This window comes from Cotesia typhae, unplaced genomic scaffold (genome assembly GCF_013202065.1).
Source record: "Cotesia typhae breed Kobodo isofemale line unplaced genomic scaffold, CoteBio_Ctyphae contig_4, whole genome shotgun sequence".
NCBI classification, from domain to species: domain Eukaryota; kingdom Metazoa; phylum Arthropoda; class Insecta; order Hymenoptera; family Braconidae; genus Cotesia; species Cotesia typhae.
This window is the reverse complement of record NW_027423748.1, coordinates 3,913,089-3,931,031: the sequence shown is the minus strand read 5'-3', so window position 1 is coordinate 3,931,031 and position 17,943 is coordinate 3,913,089. Positions and strand designations below refer to the sequence as shown.

General features: G+C 27.3%; 4 protein-coding genes across 7 annotated transcripts; 2 read left to right on the top strand and 2 right to left on the bottom strand.

The window, feature by feature from the left end:
- The first annotated feature begins 194 nt into the window (after positions 1-194).
- Sccro4 (DCN1-like protein SCCRO4) lies at positions 195-4,147 on the top strand. 4 transcript variants are annotated; one of them, XM_074243257.1, is made up of 6 exons: positions 195-353; positions 845-1,221; positions 1,299-1,594; positions 2,216-2,582; positions 3,483-3,690; positions 3,801-4,147. In XM_074243257.1, the coding sequence occupies exons 2-6, from the start codon at positions 1,093-1,095 to the stop codon at positions 3,884-3,886; spliced, it is 1,086 nt and encodes a 361-aa protein (XP_074099358.1). In that variant the 5' UTR covers positions 195-353; positions 845-1,092; the 3' UTR covers positions 3,887-4,147. The 4 variants fall into 4 exon arrangements, with proteins under 4 accessions (XP_074099358.1, XP_074099357.1, XP_074099359.1 ...); XM_074243256.1 differs by having other exon boundaries at positions 201-363; XM_074243258.1 differs by lacking the exon at positions 195-353 and adding an exon at positions 631-649.
- Positions 4,148-5,071: 924 nt separating this feature from the next.
- Positions 5,072-8,193, bottom strand: Frg1 (FSHD region gene 1). The gene is made up of 5 exons (XM_074243260.1): positions 8,055-8,193; positions 7,903-7,982; positions 6,164-6,456; positions 5,708-5,907; positions 5,072-5,612 (listed from the first exon to the last, which is right to left on the bottom strand). Exons 1-5 carry the CDS (start codon positions 8,111-8,113, stop codon positions 5,465-5,467), a joined length of 780 nt encoding a protein of 259 aa, XP_074099361.1. The 5' UTR covers positions 8,114-8,193; the 3' UTR covers positions 5,072-5,464.
- Positions 8,194-8,402: 209 nt separating this feature from the next.
- On the top strand, positions 8,403-14,601 carry LOC141527672 (kelch-like protein 5). The gene is made up of 8 exons (XM_074243253.1): positions 8,403-8,638; positions 8,705-8,866; positions 9,996-10,405; positions 10,694-11,108; positions 13,282-13,444; positions 13,543-13,758; positions 13,854-14,025; positions 14,164-14,601. The coding sequence occupies exons 1-8, from the start codon at positions 8,422-8,424 to the stop codon at positions 14,224-14,226; spliced, it is 1,818 nt and encodes a 605-aa protein (XP_074099354.1). The 5' UTR covers positions 8,403-8,421; the 3' UTR covers positions 14,227-14,601.
- On the bottom strand, positions 14,058-17,565 carry LOC141527673 (protein phosphatase methylesterase 1). The gene is made up of 7 exons (XM_074243255.1): positions 17,264-17,565; positions 16,986-17,178; positions 16,632-16,741; positions 16,308-16,541; positions 14,927-15,360; positions 14,610-14,839; positions 14,058-14,222 (listed from the first exon to the last, which is right to left on the bottom strand). Exons 1-6 carry the CDS (start codon positions 17,332-17,334, stop codon positions 14,688-14,690), a joined length of 1,194 nt encoding a protein of 397 aa, XP_074099356.1. The 5' UTR covers positions 17,335-17,565; the 3' UTR covers positions 14,058-14,222; positions 14,610-14,687.
- Between the last annotated feature and the right edge of the window lie 378 nt (positions 17,566-17,943).

The window sequence follows — 17,943 nt, the reverse complement described above, 5'->3', positions numbered from 1 at the left end:
TGAGCGATCTGTACCCTAGACCGAGGTTATTGAAGTCACTTCACACTCTTTGGTATTAAGGCAAAAGAGTAGCAAACACGCTGTAAAATACTTACATATATATATATATATATATATATATATATATATATATATATATATATATATATATATATATATATATAAAGTGACTTATTGTTCTGCGTTTATTTTACCTACAATCAGTTTTAGTAGTCTAAATTATTTATTAATTTCTTACTGATAAACAAAGTATTCAAGCCATGATATTTGCGTTTGTGATAGTTCGCAAAAATACTGCCACTGAGAAACCCACATACATGTAAAAAAAAATATATATAATAATTCTGTGAAAGGTAATCGAAGGTGCGTGAGTTTTTTTCGCCCAAACGTTTGACAAAAATTCTGCACAAACATATATTTAAGTATTTTTTGTTTATAGATTGATTTCGACCCCCAACAGCTCGTTTATTTATCCGTCTCATTAGAACAATCATAAATTATCCGTTATCCGTCAATTATATACTTATATATATGTATATAAAAATTTTTTTTCAAATATCAAACGTTTAATTTTCTGCCCGAAGTTATTCAACCTTGTTACGGTCGCTCTTTACTCTTCTATTCCTCGGTTAAAGCCTTGCACAATTAGGTATTGCCGAGTAATTTTTTTCATATTGCTAAAATATAAATTTACGCATCTATGTGTTTATGTATATTTATATATATATATTAGTGCTTACTACAGATTTATGCTTAAATTAAATATACGCAAATAATTTTGTCATCTGTTTTGTGCTTAATTACTTTTTATACATTTTTTACTTATTGATAATTTTTATTGTAGAGTGCGAGCAATCAATTGTTTGTGTATGTAAGGAGGAATCATCGGGCTTTGTGTACGCAAAAAACTGCAACAAAAATTTTTTATAACAAATATCATTTAAACGTCTGAGGAAATTATAATTATTTATACATTTTAATTAGTGACGTTTATAGTAAAAATAAAAAGAGAAAATAAATAAAAAAAAAAAAAAAAAAAAAAAACAAAGCAACCCTTTAATAAGTTATTAAAAGATTATTGGAGATGTATTGATGAACTTAACCTCTTCCTTGTTGAACGTGGAAACGACCCAGAATAATCGTGATATTTATTACGAGACTCAATATATTACTGATCAATTTGGTTTGTGTAACTTATCAAATTCTCCGCAATATTACGAGGTAATTTTTATTTTTATTAATAATTTGTGTTTTTTAATTGTAACGAATTACAATTATATTGATACTCTGTTAAATAGCGAGAATCGTGGGAAGAAGAAGAAAGAGAACACGTTGCTGCATCGGCCAGAGAACATAATCCAGCATTATTCGGTCGATTGATATCAAGACGCCGAATAAAAGAGGAGCCGAACGACTCAGGAAGAATCAGTAAGGACAAGAGATTAGTTATTAGAGAAGGAGGGATGCCTCGCAGCAAGCGCCGAGCGCCCTCCAGTACAAACCATCATCATCACGCATCTACTGATATGTCACCAAGTGCCCATGAGGACGGAATGCCCAGACATCCCTCCAAGAGGCTGCGTCACACATCAAAGTAATTAGATTTTTTTTTTTTTTTTTTTTTTAAATACATAATATGACTTTATTGACAATGGATAAATTTATGCGACCGTTGTGCTTGTTATTAAGAAAACTTTTTTAGAAATTTTTATACGAACAATTGATAACAAAAACGGCCTTGATAATCTTCTTATTTATTATTTGCAACGTCAATATTTTGATAAAATGTTGGTAGACATTTTTACTTAGTTATTCTTTGGATGCACCCACTGATTTTTAGTAGATATAGAGAGCGAAAGTTTAAAAATAGACGATCCACAGTTTTAGCTTGCCCTTCCTTGCTATTCGAGTTAATTTTGTTGGTCCAATTCTTAATCTTAAACTTTTAAGCATTTTTTTTTGTTTTGTAACGAATTTTTTTTTTTAAATTTCAATTAAAGAAACGTTAAATCCTGTAATTTGTATTTTTTAATTACGTGTCAGCGATACTTGGTTTATTAAATTAATTTTTAATTTTTAAGTGAACAAGATAAATATTTGTACAGTTTGACAGTGTATGGAAGACGACGGGTCTGTTAATACCTATAAACGATTGAATAATGAATAGTTTTTAATGGAGATTAATTTTTTTTCTTTTTTTTTTTTTTTTTCACAGTGCCAGAAGATACACAAAAACAGAAGATGTTCCAGCGGCATCGTCATTTGTCCAGAAACGTTGCATTGCATGGTTTAGAGAGTACACACCTGCAGATGATCCTGATACCCTGGGTCCTGATGGAATGGAGAAATTTTGTGAGGACATAGCTGTCGAACCAGAAAATGTAGTGATGCTTGTACTTGCGTATAAAATGAACGCCCGTCAAATGGGATTTTTCACACTCAACGAGTGGCTTAAGGGATTATCAGAACTGCAATGTGATACCATTCATAAATTACAGCAAAAACTTGAATATTTGAGAAGTCTACTCAACGAACCACACACGTTTAAAGGAATTTATAGATACGCTTATGATTTCGCTAGAGTATGTATTTTATTGTTTGTTAAAAATTAATAAGAAATCCATAATGAAAATCTTCAGGTCTTATTAATAAATAACATAGGAAGTGCGAATCGAGTGAAAAGACGAAAAGTAATCAGTTTCGACTATTTATTTTCATACGACGTTTTGTCGGTTTTATTCCGACATCCTCAGGTATCTGACAAACAGACAGACAATATAAAAATTAATATACAATAAATTACATAAACAACAAAAATTACAAAAGTAATAGAGTTAATACAATATCATTTACTTATTAATAATTTTCAATAACTTGTATAAAATTAATAGAGTTCTAGAACACTGGATATTTGTTTATCTGCAATTTATCGATGGTTTTGACTAAATTTGAACGAATAAAATTTGTACATGAATCTGCTATGTAATGATCAGAGTGTTGACAATATTTTGAAAGACTTTTTCAAGGTATTTTAATTGTTTGATAAAGTAAAAGACCCTATTAATGAAAATTTTAATCCCTAATAGTGGCATTTTTTCTTTCAATGAACAAATATTCTACTTGGAATAAAAATTAAAAATTATTTGATCTAAAGGTCTTAAAGATTAGGAATAATATATTCATAAAAGGAATTGATGATATATTTCATTGAATAAGTATCAAAATCAAAGAAAGTGTCAGTAATGGAGTCCCCACCACTAATGGGATCTTTTGCCCTATTGTATTTTATTATTTTTGTAATTTTTGATGTTAATACAATTCACTGTATGAAAGTAAATAGTCAAAATTGATTATTTTGGTCTTTTCACTTGATTTGCAATTCTTATATTATTAATAAGAAATTACTCATGTCAAAATGAAAGTTCATTACTTTAACTTGAACTATGACAAATTAATTGAAATGATTTTTTTTTATCCTTAAGGATAAAGATCAACGTAGTATGGATATGGAAACAGCTCGAGTAATGCTTCAATTATTATTGGGAAAACATTGGCCATTATTTTCTCAATTCGCGCAATTTTTAGATCAATCCAAGTACAAAGTAATCAATAAAGATCAGTGGTGCAACATTTTGGAGTTTTCACGAACTATTAATCATGATTTATCGAATTATGATTTAGATGGAGCGTGTAAGTTTATTTAAATAATTTTTAAAAAGATTTTTCAACCAATTCAATGGATTATAAAACCAGTTATTATTTATCTGAAACGGTAATTATTAGTAAATTATATTTTTTAGGGCCAGTAATGCTCGATGAATTTGTTGAGTGGTTAAAAATTCAACGGGGAGAAGGAACCTCGTCGATGGGAGTTCGAGGCAGCTGAAATATTACATCAAAATTAACTTATATTTTACGAAAAACACCCGCCTAACTTAATTACAACAATTTATCTCTCTCTTTTAATCAATTACTTTGTTAATTAAACCGATAATTATTAATAATTTTGTCTTTAAGAAAAACAATAAGTTGATACACTCGCTGACAAAATAATTATTCTTAGTAATTAGTTCAATTCTTCGTTTTTATGTCTTAATAATACTTGTAGCGTAATTTCATTTGCATATAAAACTTTTTAAAACCGAAACTTAAATGGAAAATATTTTTGGCCGAATAGTTAGTTAGTTAGTTAGTTAGTTAACATAACAATATTAATTAAATGAATTATTATAATTAAAAAATAATAATAATATTAAGAATAAGAATTATAATAATTATTATTATAATTATTTACAATAGCTGATAGCTTATTTAAGCGACTTTGAATGTCGCCGTGTACTTTACATGTGTTGTGCTTAGAAATTCGATTGTTTATGTAACTAAATATTTATTACTGATGTAAACAAAATGTAAATTTTTTATCTGATCATTTTTACTGTCGCTAATAATTTATTAACTGCACTGAGTCTACTTGTAGAAATGTAAAAAAGGAAAAGAATTTAAGATGATCAAACCCGTCCAACTAAATTTTCTCAGTGAGATTATCAAACTTTGACAATATTCACTTAAAGCACTTAAAAAACTATAACTATCACGTAAGTTGGATGGATAGGAATTATTAATTAATAATATTAATCATAATAGTTATAATATAGACAGATAAAATCAATAAATCGCTCGATTTTGAGCACAATCATGTAAATAACGGCGTATTTATCGATAATTGATCGATTTCAGTAGCGTTAGTACACGGAATTGATCATTAATATAATTAAAAAAATGGTAAATCAAGTAATTAAAACTGAAAATAAAGTTTTAAGTGCAACGTGCGCAGGTTTTAAAGGCCTATCGCCGGTATTTCAATTTAAAAATTTTAAAGACCCATTTAATGTGGATTTTGAAATAAATTAATACTATTTTTGTTCGTGTTTATTTTATCTAATTTATCATTGTTTAATTGCTTTTGGCCCCACTATGTTTCAATTAAAATTGTAAAAAAAAAAAAGTTAAAATAAGTAATTAATACGTGGTAAAATATTTTAATGAATTATTTAAGCTCATAGCTAACTTTTAATATTAAATTAACATGCAATCAACTCTTATGAATATATATTATCACAAGAACTGATTTTTTTTTTATATATATATAAAAAAAAAAAAAAAAAATGGAAAAGAAAAAAAAATTTAATTAATAATCATAAATCACTATTTGCTCAATTAATTTTACGATGTTGCGTTTCATTTACATTAAAACTCATTACGCATTATTGTATTAAGAATTACGGACAATTTTTTATGTCATTGTTTATTTAGCCGTAAATTAGAGAAAAAAAAAAAAAAAAAAAACTAATTCACAATTTTGATTAAAATAAAATTAAGTGCCAATATTATGTGAAAAATAAGTCCGTATTTTTGTTAAATTAATTATCTGATTGACAAATCATTTAGTTATTGTAATTATTTTTTATTTACAATATCTGTCTGCTTTCATTTTACTTCTTCTGTCGAGTAAAGTTTCGTGTAAAATTCCTTCAGCTTTAGCAGTCGCTAATTTGCTTCGATCTTCGGTGTTTATCCTTAGCTTTTTATCTTGGAATTTTTGAAACTTTCGGCTAAAAATCAAAAAAAAAAAAAAAAAATAATCAAATAAAAATGAATTATCGTGTGTAAATAATTAAATTATTAATTCAAAGTAATTAATACATACACATAATTAACTTCAACTTCAGTAAGTGATCCTTGTTCTTCAATAGGTATACCTTTGGTGGGGTCATCTATTCGTTGGACCATACTTCTCAAACAAACATATTCTTGTGGTCCAGCTGTTTTGGTGTTACAAATAACATCGTCTTCTTCAGTCACTGACATAAAACAGCTATTATTACCTAAAATTGCTAGTTTTCCATCCTGAAATCATTAGATAAATATCATTACAAATAATTGGACGTGAAAAAAAAAAAAATAAATACGTCATTATATTGCTAATTTTTAAATTTGTTTAAAATTCTTTACATAGATATAAAGAAATGAAATAAAAATTATACAAAATTAAAAAATAGTTAATTTAAAAAAAAACTCAGTAGTTAAAAATATAGTTATTTTAATATAGTGTAAACGTCTAAAATAGCAGAATAACTAAACAAATTAAAATAATCATAGTTACTTGGAAAACAGGCTCCCATTGTTCCATAGCACCAACAGCATCATTCCTTCCTATAACAACTCCTCTTTTATCAATTCCAACGTATTTCCCATAGCCAGACTTGAGGGCTATTTTATTTTCATTTACTGGAAATGCAGTGAGGATTTCTTCCGGGGATGGTCCATCACCTTCATCATGTGGAGCTCCCAAAGTGAATAATCCATTGTCTAACGCTTTTATGTAAGTATGGTTACCGAATTCTATAGCAACTGTTCCAGTGATTTCAGAGAATAAATTCACCTTCCACCAACCACCTGAAAGAATTATTATTTTATTTATTTATTTATTACCTTTATTTAAATCCAACAGCCCATAGGGCTAATAACAGGGTTACTCTATTTATAATGAGGGGGAATTCAGCAGACAGCTAATTTGTGAGAATTTTAAAATTAATTTTAAAGTTATTAGCGTTCTTTCCATAATTTATAATATATCAAACCGGTTCTTATATTTGCAGCTTTCTCACTACAACAGACAATAATCATCATTACATTTCAATTATATATAAATAATACCAAATTAGTAGTAATTTAACTAACCGATAAAATTGAACTAATTTAAATACACCTCAGGTAAAAATTACCTCAGTTATAAACATCAACTGTTAAATTTATGTAAAAATAATCTCGGAATTCATACGACTTCAAATACCTTCTGTTATTAGTATCATCTCACAATATTTTCAAATACTATATAATTGTCAATTATTTAGAAACTAAATAAAGTATGAAAATATAATTTTTTCTAAAAAATTTACAATAAGTTTTATTTTATTAATAATTGACAATTATATAGTATTTGAAAATATTTTGAGATGATACTAATAACAGAAGGTATTTGAAGTCATATGAATACCGAGATTATTTTACATAAATTTAACAATTGATGTTTATAATTGAGGAAATTTTTACCTGAGGTGTATTTAAATTAGTTTAATTTGATTGTTTAGTTAAATTATTACTAATTTGGTATTATTTATATATAATTGAAATGTAATCGTAATTATTATTATCTGTTGTAGTAGCTGAGGAAGCTGCGAAAGTGGCAAAACGTTGTATGAAAATTAAATAAACATCAAATATTAAATATCCTGAAAATAAGAACCGATTTATTATATTAATTTTAATTTAATGGTTGTAAAAAAAAAAAATTAAAAAATTGCATAGAAAAAATTTTTGAAAATTTTCATATGCATGTTTTTACACTATTTCTTCTGTAACACATAAATTGCTTATAAATTATTAAAAAATTATCAGATGTCTGCTAAATTTACAATCATTATTTATACATGATTGTAGATATAGACAGAGTATAAATACTTAAGAACAAGATGACTCTATATAAATCAAATTTTCTATACTTAAAATGCTATAAACTAATAAGGCTAATTAACAATTAGAAAGAAAAAGAAATATGTAGTAAAAAATGACATTAAAGTTAGCTGTCACTTGATAATTTTTTAATTTTCTTTAACAAAAAAATTATTTTTAAAAAACTGCATTTTTAATTTGTTAAAATTTCTACAAGTCCATTTTTTTAATAATTTTTTTTTCTATAACTTATTTGTTAAAAAAAATTAAAACAATTGTGAAATGACAGCTTAATTTAATGTCATAGTAAAAAAGAAAAAAATTATAGGTTATCTTTTTTTTTAAATATTTTACTATAAATATAAAACATTTAATTAATTAAATTTTTACCATGTTGGGGAGCATCGTTTTCAGCAACTTTAGTTTCTTCATCCTTGTTATCTTGTTTTTTTTGCTTCCGTTTTTTGGACCTAAATAAACAAATTATTGTTGCAGTAAATAAACAATTATTTAACAATTACAAAATTTAAAAAAATACGTACTTTGTTTTTTCTCCTTTGAGTTTAAGTTTTCCTACACGCACTTTACTATATTCAGACATTTTTTAATAAATAATGTAATGTTTATAACTTTAAAAATACTCCACGTGTTTTTGTAAACACCTAAGTACTTTAGCGTGTGAACAGTGTTAAACTACTTACTTGTATATTTTTGTGTAGATATATATATGTTAAATTAATGGAAATATTTTTAGTTCTAACACGAACGTTAGATGGCTAACTGTCACGCACGGATAATGACAGGTGTGAAATAGTTTATGTACTCAAATTCCAAAACATCGATAACAAGAAATAAACTTTCTAATACAAATTTTTAGTAAACAAAGTTTGCGGTCAGATAATTAAAGGCATGAAGAGTTCCGAAATGAGTAAAGTTGAGGAAGAGGTACTCACATTACTGAAAAAAGATGCTACAACTAGTGAACAGAGTATTTCTAGCTTAATGTCCAGTGCTTCAACAATCCAAGATGAAAATTTCCGGGTGGCTAAGCACGCAGAGATAAGTTTAAAATGCATGGAAAATTATTTGCATAAGCAACAGCTTACTGATATTGTTTTAATTGCCGGTAATTATTATATTAAATACATGTTTTATTTTAATATTGTAGTTGAAACATGATTTTTTTATATAGGTGACAAACGTTTCTCAGCGCATCGACTAGTGCTTAGTGCTAGCTCGGAATACTTTGCTGCAATGTTTACTAGCTCGTTACGAGAATCGAATCAAAATGAAATAGAACTGAAAAAAGTTGACCCTGATGCTCTATGGGCTTTGATTCAATATTGTTATACAGGTATTATTTTTAAAATTACTAACAAGGTGTCACGTTTCAATATCTATTAAATATGTTGCCAATTTATAAATTTTTAATATGATACTAAAACTGAGACACATCTAACAATTTTTAGAATTAAAAAAAAAAATAATAAATTATCAGGTAAAAGACCTAGTTATTGACCCTTGCAATTTTATTTTAATTAAAAAAAAAATCTAATCTAATAAGTTAATAATAAATACTAGCAACTTTGCAGTCTTTATGTGACTGCCGTGACTTGTGAACTATAAATAAATAAAATTTTGCTTAATTGAATAATGACTTTTGTTAAATTGCAGTGTACTTTTCTAACTATTGACGGGTTTAAAGATATGAGCTTATCCCGATGTTGCACTCATCAAGAGCTTTCCTTTGAGTACCCACATGCATTTTGACATATTTTTCATATATATATTCTATATACTATATATCTATATAATATATAAAAATATGAAAAATTGTTGTAGGTACTTAAATGAAAGGTCTTGATAAGTGTATCATCGGGATGAGCTTATATCTTTAAAAGCGTTAATAGTTCGTAAGATAAAAGGTCATTTCTTAATTGTGTATCTAGAGATAGAGTATTTTCGAATGCAGCCTAATTACTTATCATCATAAATTGACTAATGGTAAGAATGATATGAAACCATGAAAAGGTACAACTCCAGGTCAAGACTTTTTCAAGGATACCAAATTTAACCATGAAAACCCATTTTATCATATAAATACACTGGCCACAAAATTTTGCTTATTCTCTTAATTATATAGATAATTTTTGAATTACAAATTTCAAGACAATTATTTTTTTTTTTTTTTTAATTAGAATAAAATTTCAAGTGTCAAACAATTAGACCAGTGTCAATGACTGGGTCTTTTAGTAAGACCCTTAGTAAGAAAAATCTTTTTCTTTAAGCTTTAAAAAATTTTTAATTACAATTTTTAACAAATGATTTTCTAAACCTAGTTTATTTTTCAAGAAAAATAAAAAAATTATCAATTGCTTGCTAATTTCAGTGTCATACTTTTAATTTGATATTCAAATACTCAACTTAATTTCTTTTTTTTTTTTTTTTTTGATTAGTAAAATGATGCATTAATTTTTTTTTAGGAATCATAGAATTGCGAGAAGAGAGTGTAGAAACTCTTTTAACAACGGCTAATTTATTGCAAATAGATGCTGTCGTAAAGGCTTGTTGTCAATTTTTAATAAAACAGCTTCATCCTAGCAATTGTTTGGGCATACGTATGTTTGCTGATACTCAGGGTTGTGGACATTTGTTAAATGTCGCGCATAATTATGCAACCGTACACTTTATGGAAGTAATGAAAAATCATGAGTTTTTCTTATTGTCTGCTGACGACGTTGCTAAGCTATTAGAATCCGATGACTTGAACATTCCAGATGAAGAAATTGTATTCCAGGCATTGATAAGTTGGCTTCAATATGATTTGGATAATCGGCGTAAAGATGCTGGTAGACTTTTAGGATTAGTGCGATTACCTTTACTGTCACCTATTGTAAGTTTATTTAATATATTAACTATGCATTCATGGTTCACATATCTTCATAATCATGTTACTGAAATTTGAATACATTTGTTAATTTTTTTGATTTTTATTAAAAATTAATTATAAAAAAAAAAAATTTTTTTGTTAATTTTCTAGATGTGGAATTTTTTTATTACAATTTTTTGATAATAATTAAGTGGTTATAAAAATCCACAAAGCTGACAGATGTCTTGGAATTTCAGTATCATTCATAATCACGCATTTGTAATTTAATTTAATTATTATAAATTTTTATAGTTTATAGCCGATCACATAGATGAAAACGAGATATTTAAAAATGAACGACGAGCTCATGAATTGGTAATGGAAGCTCTAAAGTATCATTTATTACCTGAACGTCGTCCTCTACTTCAGTCATGCCGTACACGACCCCGTAAAGCCACCGTAGGACAATTGTTAGCAGTCGGCGGAATGGACGATCACAAGGGTGCAACGTCAATAGATGCATTTTCTCTTTGTGATAACACTTGGAAAAATTTAGCAAGTATGAATGGCCGTCGTTTGCAATTTGGAGCAGCTGTAGTCGAATCTAAGCTGATTATCGTAGGTGGTCGTGATGGTTTAAAAACTCTAGACAGTGTTGAGAGATTAGACTTTTCAACGCTTAAGTGGAGTAGATTACCACCGATGAATACTCATCGTCACGGGCTAGGTAAGTTTTATGATTTATAATTACTAACAACCTTGCAGTCATTATGCAACTGCCGTGACTTGGGAACTATAAATAAATAAAATTTTGCTCTATTAAACATTGAGTTCTGTTAAATTACATTGTACTTTCGCAACTATTGACGTTTTTAAAGATATAAGCTCATCCCGATGTTATACTGATCAAGAGCTTTCATTCAGTACCCACATGCATTTTGATATATTTTTCATATATTCATATATATATATATATATATATATATATATATATATATATATATATATATATATATATATATATATATATATATATATATATATATATATATATATATATATATATATATATATATATATATATATATATATATATATATATATATATATATATATATATATATATATATATATATATATATATATATATATATATATATATATATATATATATATATATATATATATATATATATATATATATATATATATATATATATATATATATATATATATATATATATATATATATATATATATATATATATATATATATATATATATATATATATATATATATATATATATATATATATATATATATATATATATATATATATATATATATATATATATATATATATATATATATATATATATATATATATATATATATATATATATATATATATATATATATATATATATATATATATATATATATATATATATATATATATATATATATATATATATATATATATATATATATATATATATATATATATATATATATATATATATATATATATATATATATATATATATATATATATATATATATATATATATATATATATATATATATATATATATATATATATATATATATATATATATATATATATATATATATATATATATATATATATATATATATATATTAGCGTTGGGTTGAGAAGGACGCATACTATTGTTATTATCTTGAGACATTTTATTATTTAAACACAATATCAAGATGACACAAATATCGTACAATTTTATTAATACACAATTATAGTTTCTTGTAACAACGTTTTACTAATGCGTAGCACACACACACTAAAAGTATAATTTATTATAATTATTTAATTATTAACAATTATAATTTATTTAACACACTGAACTAACAATATGAACAATATTAATAAAATAAGATATCGTTAAAGTTAAATATTAGAAATAATAAAATGACGACAGACTTGGATAAGAGAACGAAAAAAAAAGAATACACGGTCAGAAGGACAGCAATCAGTTATCGCTCACTATTCAGAGAGAACTGACTATTCTCAAAATTTATTTTCAATCTGTAGCTCCTTCAGGTAATTATTCTGAAAAAAATGTACAAGCTACGTTTTGCAATTGTACATTCCGAAGATATACACTTGGGTATTGCTGTCCCTTGATCGTGACTACGTTAGACCAGCAGATGTGATCTTTCGAACCCGAGCCTACCGTCATAAAAGACGTAAGGAAAGTTTAACTAAAATTTCCTTAGCGGATTAAATCATAAAAATTAAAATTCTAAGTTTTATTTTCTAGCTATAAACTAAAAGTGCTTAGGATTTTCCCATCCCTTGGGAAGAACCCAGCTATTCTTATCTCCGACATATATAATATATGAATACATGAAAAATTGATGTGAGTACTTGAATGAAAGGTCTTGATGAGCGTAACATCGCGATGAGCTTATATCTTCAAAAATGTCAATAGTTCACAAGAAACAAGGTAATTTTTTAATTATGTTTGTAGAAATAGAGCATTTTCAAATGCAGCTTAAATACCTATCATCATAAATTGACTATTGGTGAGAATGATATGAAACCATGAAAAGACTTTTCTAACGATACTAAATTTAATCATAAAAACCTATTTTATCAAATAAATACACTGGCCTTAAAATTTTGCTTATTCTCTTAATAATATAGATTTAAAATAAATTATTTTTTATTTTTCGATCATCAATAAATTAGGAAAAATTGAATAAAAAATAATTTGTACTGTTCATTAAATTTTATTTATTGCTTATTTTTACAGTTAAACACTAACTTGATTATAAAATGAGAGTAGTATTACATAGGAGTAAATTAAAAATACAGCAAATAATTATTTTGTTGGATAACATAATTTTTTAAAAATAGGTGTAGCTATACTTGGAGGACCTTTGTATGCTGTTGGTGGCCATGATGGATGGGGTTTTTTGCAGACAGCAGAGAGATGGGATCCCAATACTCAAGAGTGGAGTTTGATTGCCCCAATGCCACAAGCAAGATCTACTGTTGGAGTAGCAGTTCTTAACGATAAGTACGTTTAAGCAGAATATTTTTTCTAATAATTATATCGTTGAACGGATAAATTTGACAATTATATACTTTTTTTTTTTTTTTTTTTTTTTTTTATAGATTATATGCTGTGGGTGGAAGAGACACTAATTCATGCTTGAATACAGTAGACTGTTATGATCCTCACACCAACAAATGGACAAGGTGCGCACCAATGTTCAAACGAAGAGGAGGTGTAGGTGTTGGAGTGGCTAATGGTTGTATTTATGCTCTCGGTGGTTACGATGTTACTGCCAAAGGTTCTAACACTGCTTGTCGTTATGACAGTGTTGAGAGGTAAAATTCATTAATCAGTGCATTGTTTTTTATTTAGTAATTTCCTGTATTTTCCAAATATATTAATTAACTATTTATGCTTTTATCTGTTGCAGGTATGACCCTAAAACTGATACTTGGACGATGGTTGCTCCAATGAGTGTTGCTCGCGATGCCGTCGGTGTCTGTCTACTGGGTGATCAATTATTTGCAGTTGGAGGCTACGACGGACAGCAATATCTCACTCTTGTCGAGACTTATGATCCGATTCTCAATGAATGGCATCAGGTACACACCTTTAGCTTTATATTATTTTAAGCTACATTAATATCTAATTATTATTACTTAGCTCTTAATTTATTTGCTTAACTTATTTTTATTGATGATAAGTATTGACGGGATTTTAATATTGTCATTATTTATTAGGTATCGCCGCTCAGAACTGGAAGAGCAGGACCTTGTGTTATTCTCAAAGATCCCATCGGCTAAAATAATATATTATTTAATTATTAATAAATTATTTGTTAGTAATTAGTACCTTAATTTTGTAATGCTCCAAATTTTTTTTCCTTTAATCAGTATTTTTAAAAGACAAATTATTTAAATTATATCTGACTTTAATATGTAAGACTGAATTTATTTTGAAGCTCATGCTTTTTAAAATAATTAGTTTTTATTGAGTATTGAATGTATTATACTGTTCTTTTTTATTTTTTAGAAATGCATGTGTATTTTAATATTTACGTACTATTTAAGGCGTGATGTATCGGAAAACATTGTAATATCGATTCTTTATTTTATATCTATTTTTATATAATGGCTGCTGATGTAATAAAAAAAAATATCATAAATAAATCCATAAAAGTACAAACCTTTAGTGTATAATATTTACACGCGTATAAACGCCCATAAATTTATAAGTATTGAAATATTTATTACAGCAAGTGTGATTAACATGCTGGAAATACACGATGGAAATCTGATGCTGGTTCGGCAAATTTATTTCGAACCATAAACGTTGCTATCGCTTCGGCAACTTTATCTGGAACGTCTTCGTGAACTGCGTGTCCACAGGCAGGTAGCACTTGCATTTGAAATTTACCTACAAAGAATATTTGTTATTATATTATTAATGATTACTTATATAAATTTAAAATAAAAAACATTAGTTTTAAGAAGTAATAAGTACCTTGCATTTGTCCTACAGTAAGTTCACGATCTAATCTATCAATTCCAGCTAACAGCAACAATTTTGGAGCAGGAGCATTTAAAAATGCCGTTGACAAGCCTTTGAACCAACCGCTCCAATGATTTTCAGTTTTCGATAAGTTTATTCTCCAACTGTACTTTTTATTTTGCGTTGTAAAATCTTTCGTTGCCACAGGTAATTTATGTTTCTTTTCATCATCATCTTCATCATGATCATCACCAACAACTTCATCTTCGGGTATTATATCATCTCGTTCGATTGTAACTGATAAATTTTCAGTGGAATGAGCAACTGATGATTCCAATGCATCTTTAATGTCGTGAGTAGCAAGTTTATTTGTTTCATTGTTTTTTATCTGTCCTGGAACTGATACTTTAGCTGATTCAATGTTCCGTATTTGCCCACTCCGTACACTAAAAATAACAAAAATAAACAAAGGCCATTCAACAGCCGAAATGGAAGTAGATTTCACAAACAGCTAATTTTACTTATAAATATTAGTAACAATATAATGATTCAGAATTTTCCTACTGAGGACCCGGCATATCAACGAAAGGGAACGCGTCATTTTACATAGTATCTCAAGGGTGATACCGAAATCTGTGTCACGATAGATTCACCGACATACAAATATAATTAAATGTTAATTACAAATATAATACGTATCGCAAAAATAGTCTACATATTATAAAATTTTTTTGAATCGAAAAAAATGACACAACTGAAAAGAAACAGTATAGAAAAGAGAAAATGTATTAAGATTTCACAGAAAAAAAAAACCATTGAGAATAAGGATAAAAAAAAACGGATAGATTTTTATGAGACATATTGGACAAATTAATCCGAAAATCGACTGCAAAAGTAAAATTTCATTAAAAATCTACAGACGAATAAGTTATATTCAGTTTAGAAGGATAAAATGGCAGAAAAATTGAAGCTCGTTTGATGGGCTTTAAAATACAATTTACAAAAATTAGATAAGTTATTTCATTCAAAATTTGGCCGGAAGTACCCAATTAAATCTGCTGTTAAAAATTATATGAAAATCAAATAAATCCTCTCCCTCCAAAATATCTCAGGAAATGCCCAAATACAGCCCCTGTTAAAAGCGGAACTCAAAATTCCAAAAGGTTCTTCACGGAAGTTACATTTTGGTACACCCTAATATATATACATGTAAATACATACATGTATAAACTTATGGACTGATGATATTTTCTAAATCAGCTTCTGAGTCAGAACTGAGTCAGAAAATAGCAAAATTTTTCAAAAGTTGCGTCATGAGGACAAATGCAATAATTAGATTTCTATGAAACCTACTAAAAAAGAATAAAAATATAAATTTAATGAAATTACGAACCACCACTCGATAGCTTGTGAGATTGAACCAAAACTAGTTGGCCTTGACCTCAGAAAACTTTGCATCGATGTCAAAGCATCCATAGCTGTGCCTTCAACCACATCGATCACAGTTAATCCAGCCAAGTTTTCTATATGTTCAGCCGCTCGAACCGCTACAGCACCACCCATACTATGCCCAACCAATATAACTGGGTTGTTTTCTGTTACTTGTTTTATAACAGCTGCAACATCCCTGATAATTTAAACACAGTAGTAATTAAGTATTTTTATCCAAACAAACAACTTGGTTAAATAATTATGACAATTAGAATAACAATATTACATTGCTAATGTATTTGCTGATAAATTTTCGTCATCTGTTGTATGAGTATCACCATGACCTCGCAAATCCATCGCTAATACTCGGCAAATTATCATCGATGTTATAGATTTCTGTAATATAAATATTTATTAATTCAAGGTCTTGATAACTTTAGATTATTATTTATAAATTCATTTATGTTATGTCACTGATTTTTCGAAAAGCAGTCATTATAAAAACTTACTGTTATTTTAATAAAAATTACTGATGATGAAGCAGTAATTTAATTAAAAATTTATATATTGAACAATCATTTTTTGTTTCCGTATTTAAAATATTAATATTTTTATAAGATTATATGTAAAAAAAAATTACCGTAAATTCTGCCCAAGTTAGAGCACTGTAACCACCACCATGCAATAATACGAGAGTTGGTCCCTCATTTCCTTTTGTATAAATATGAAATGTATTCTCTCCAATTACAACATCTTTCGATTCATCAAAAAAGGGGGTCCATTCTACGGGGTCGTAGTCCCGCTTTCGTTGTAGTGCTCTTGCTTTACATGATCTATAAAAAACAATCAAAATCTTCAATTAATTTTACGATAATAATTTTAAAAAAATCTATTTTTTATTTCTTTTTATTTACTAACCTTGTTGAAGTAAAATCTATTCCAGAAGGTGGAAGTTTTGATTTCAAAACTGATTTTTGTAAAGCCGACATTATTATTATTATTATTAATGACAAATACCTGTATTAGTTTACACTCAAATTATGAATTCAACCACAATATATTTATAAAAAAATATAGCACATTTTTTTAAGAATAGTGAATAATATTTTGCCGATGCAATCAATTATTGAGTTATCAATAATATGGACATAATTATGATTATGTACTCAAATTGTTGGTTCTTAACTAATATCGTCTCTTTTCTCTTTCTCCAGTTAGTGTGTAGACTATATATAATATATAGTGTGCATAGTATCCACAATCTCGAGCTCAGATGTCCCCACTTGTACACAACTGTTATCCGAGAAGAATTTTCTTAAACAAGAAATTCAAGATCAAGTTACAGTTCGACTCTGTCCTGGCTAAAGACTCTCTCTTCCGACAGGATCACTTCCTAAAGCTTCTCCTCTCACCCTAAGTATCTTCTCCTCTCCCATGCGCGTTCTGGATGCACAATAAAACACATTAGTTTCCGTATGCATTTAAATCGCGCGCTAAACTTCCTGATTCTGATACGTCATGCAAGACTCAGAGTAGGAGAATATCCAGAACCTTTATCCTAGACGTATCCTGGAACTCGTAGACTGACCGTGACCGTA

Excerpts from the sequence above, each read along its gene's own strand:
- Frg1 (XM_074243260.1), bottom strand. The coding sequence starts at position 8,113 with ATGTCTGAATATAGTAAAGTGCGTGTAGGAAAACTTAAACTCAAAGGA. Across the intron at positions 6,457-7,902 it reads AAACGATGCTCCCCAACATG|GTGGTTGGTGGAAGGTGAAT; the intron begins GTAAAAATTTAA and ends TAATTCTTTCAG. Across the intron at positions 5,908-6,163 it reads AATGGGAGCCTGTTTTCCAA|GATGGAAAACTAGCAATTTT; the intron begins GTAACTATGATT and ends TAATGATTTCAG.
- LOC141527673 (XM_074243255.1), bottom strand. The coding sequence starts at position 17,334 with ATGTCGGCTTTACAAAAATCAGTTTTGAAATCAAAACTTCCACCTTCT. Across the intron at positions 16,742-16,985 it reads TAACTTGGGCAGAATTTACG|AAATCTATAACATCGATGAT; the intron begins GTAATTTTTTTT and ends TTTATATTACAG. Across the intron at positions 16,542-16,631 it reads TCAGCAAATACATTAGCAAT|GGATGTTGCAGCTGTTATAA; the intron begins GTAATATTGTTA and ends TTAAATTATCAG.
- Sccro4 (XM_074243257.1), top strand. The coding sequence starts at position 1,093 with ATGAACTTAACCTCTTCCTTGTTGAACGTGGAAACGACCCAGAATAAT. Across the intron at positions 1,222-1,298 it reads ATTCTCCGCAATATTACGAG|CGAGAATCGTGGGAAGAAGA; the intron begins GTAATTTTTATT and ends TCTGTTAAATAG. Across the intron at positions 1,595-2,215 it reads AGGCTGCGTCACACATCAAA|TGCCAGAAGATACACAAAAA; the intron begins GTAATTAGATTT and ends TTTTTTTCACAG.
- LOC141527672 (XM_074243253.1), top strand. The coding sequence starts at position 8,422 with ATGAAGAGTTCCGAAATGAGTAAAGTTGAGGAAGAGGTACTCACATTA. Across the intron at positions 8,867-9,995 it reads GATTCAATATTGTTATACAG|GAATCATAGAATTGCGAGAA; the intron begins GTATTATTTTTA and ends ATTTTTTTTTAG. Across the intron at positions 13,759-13,853 it reads CGTTATGACAGTGTTGAGAG|GTATGACCCTAAAACTGATA; the intron begins GTAAAATTCATT and ends TATCTGTTGCAG.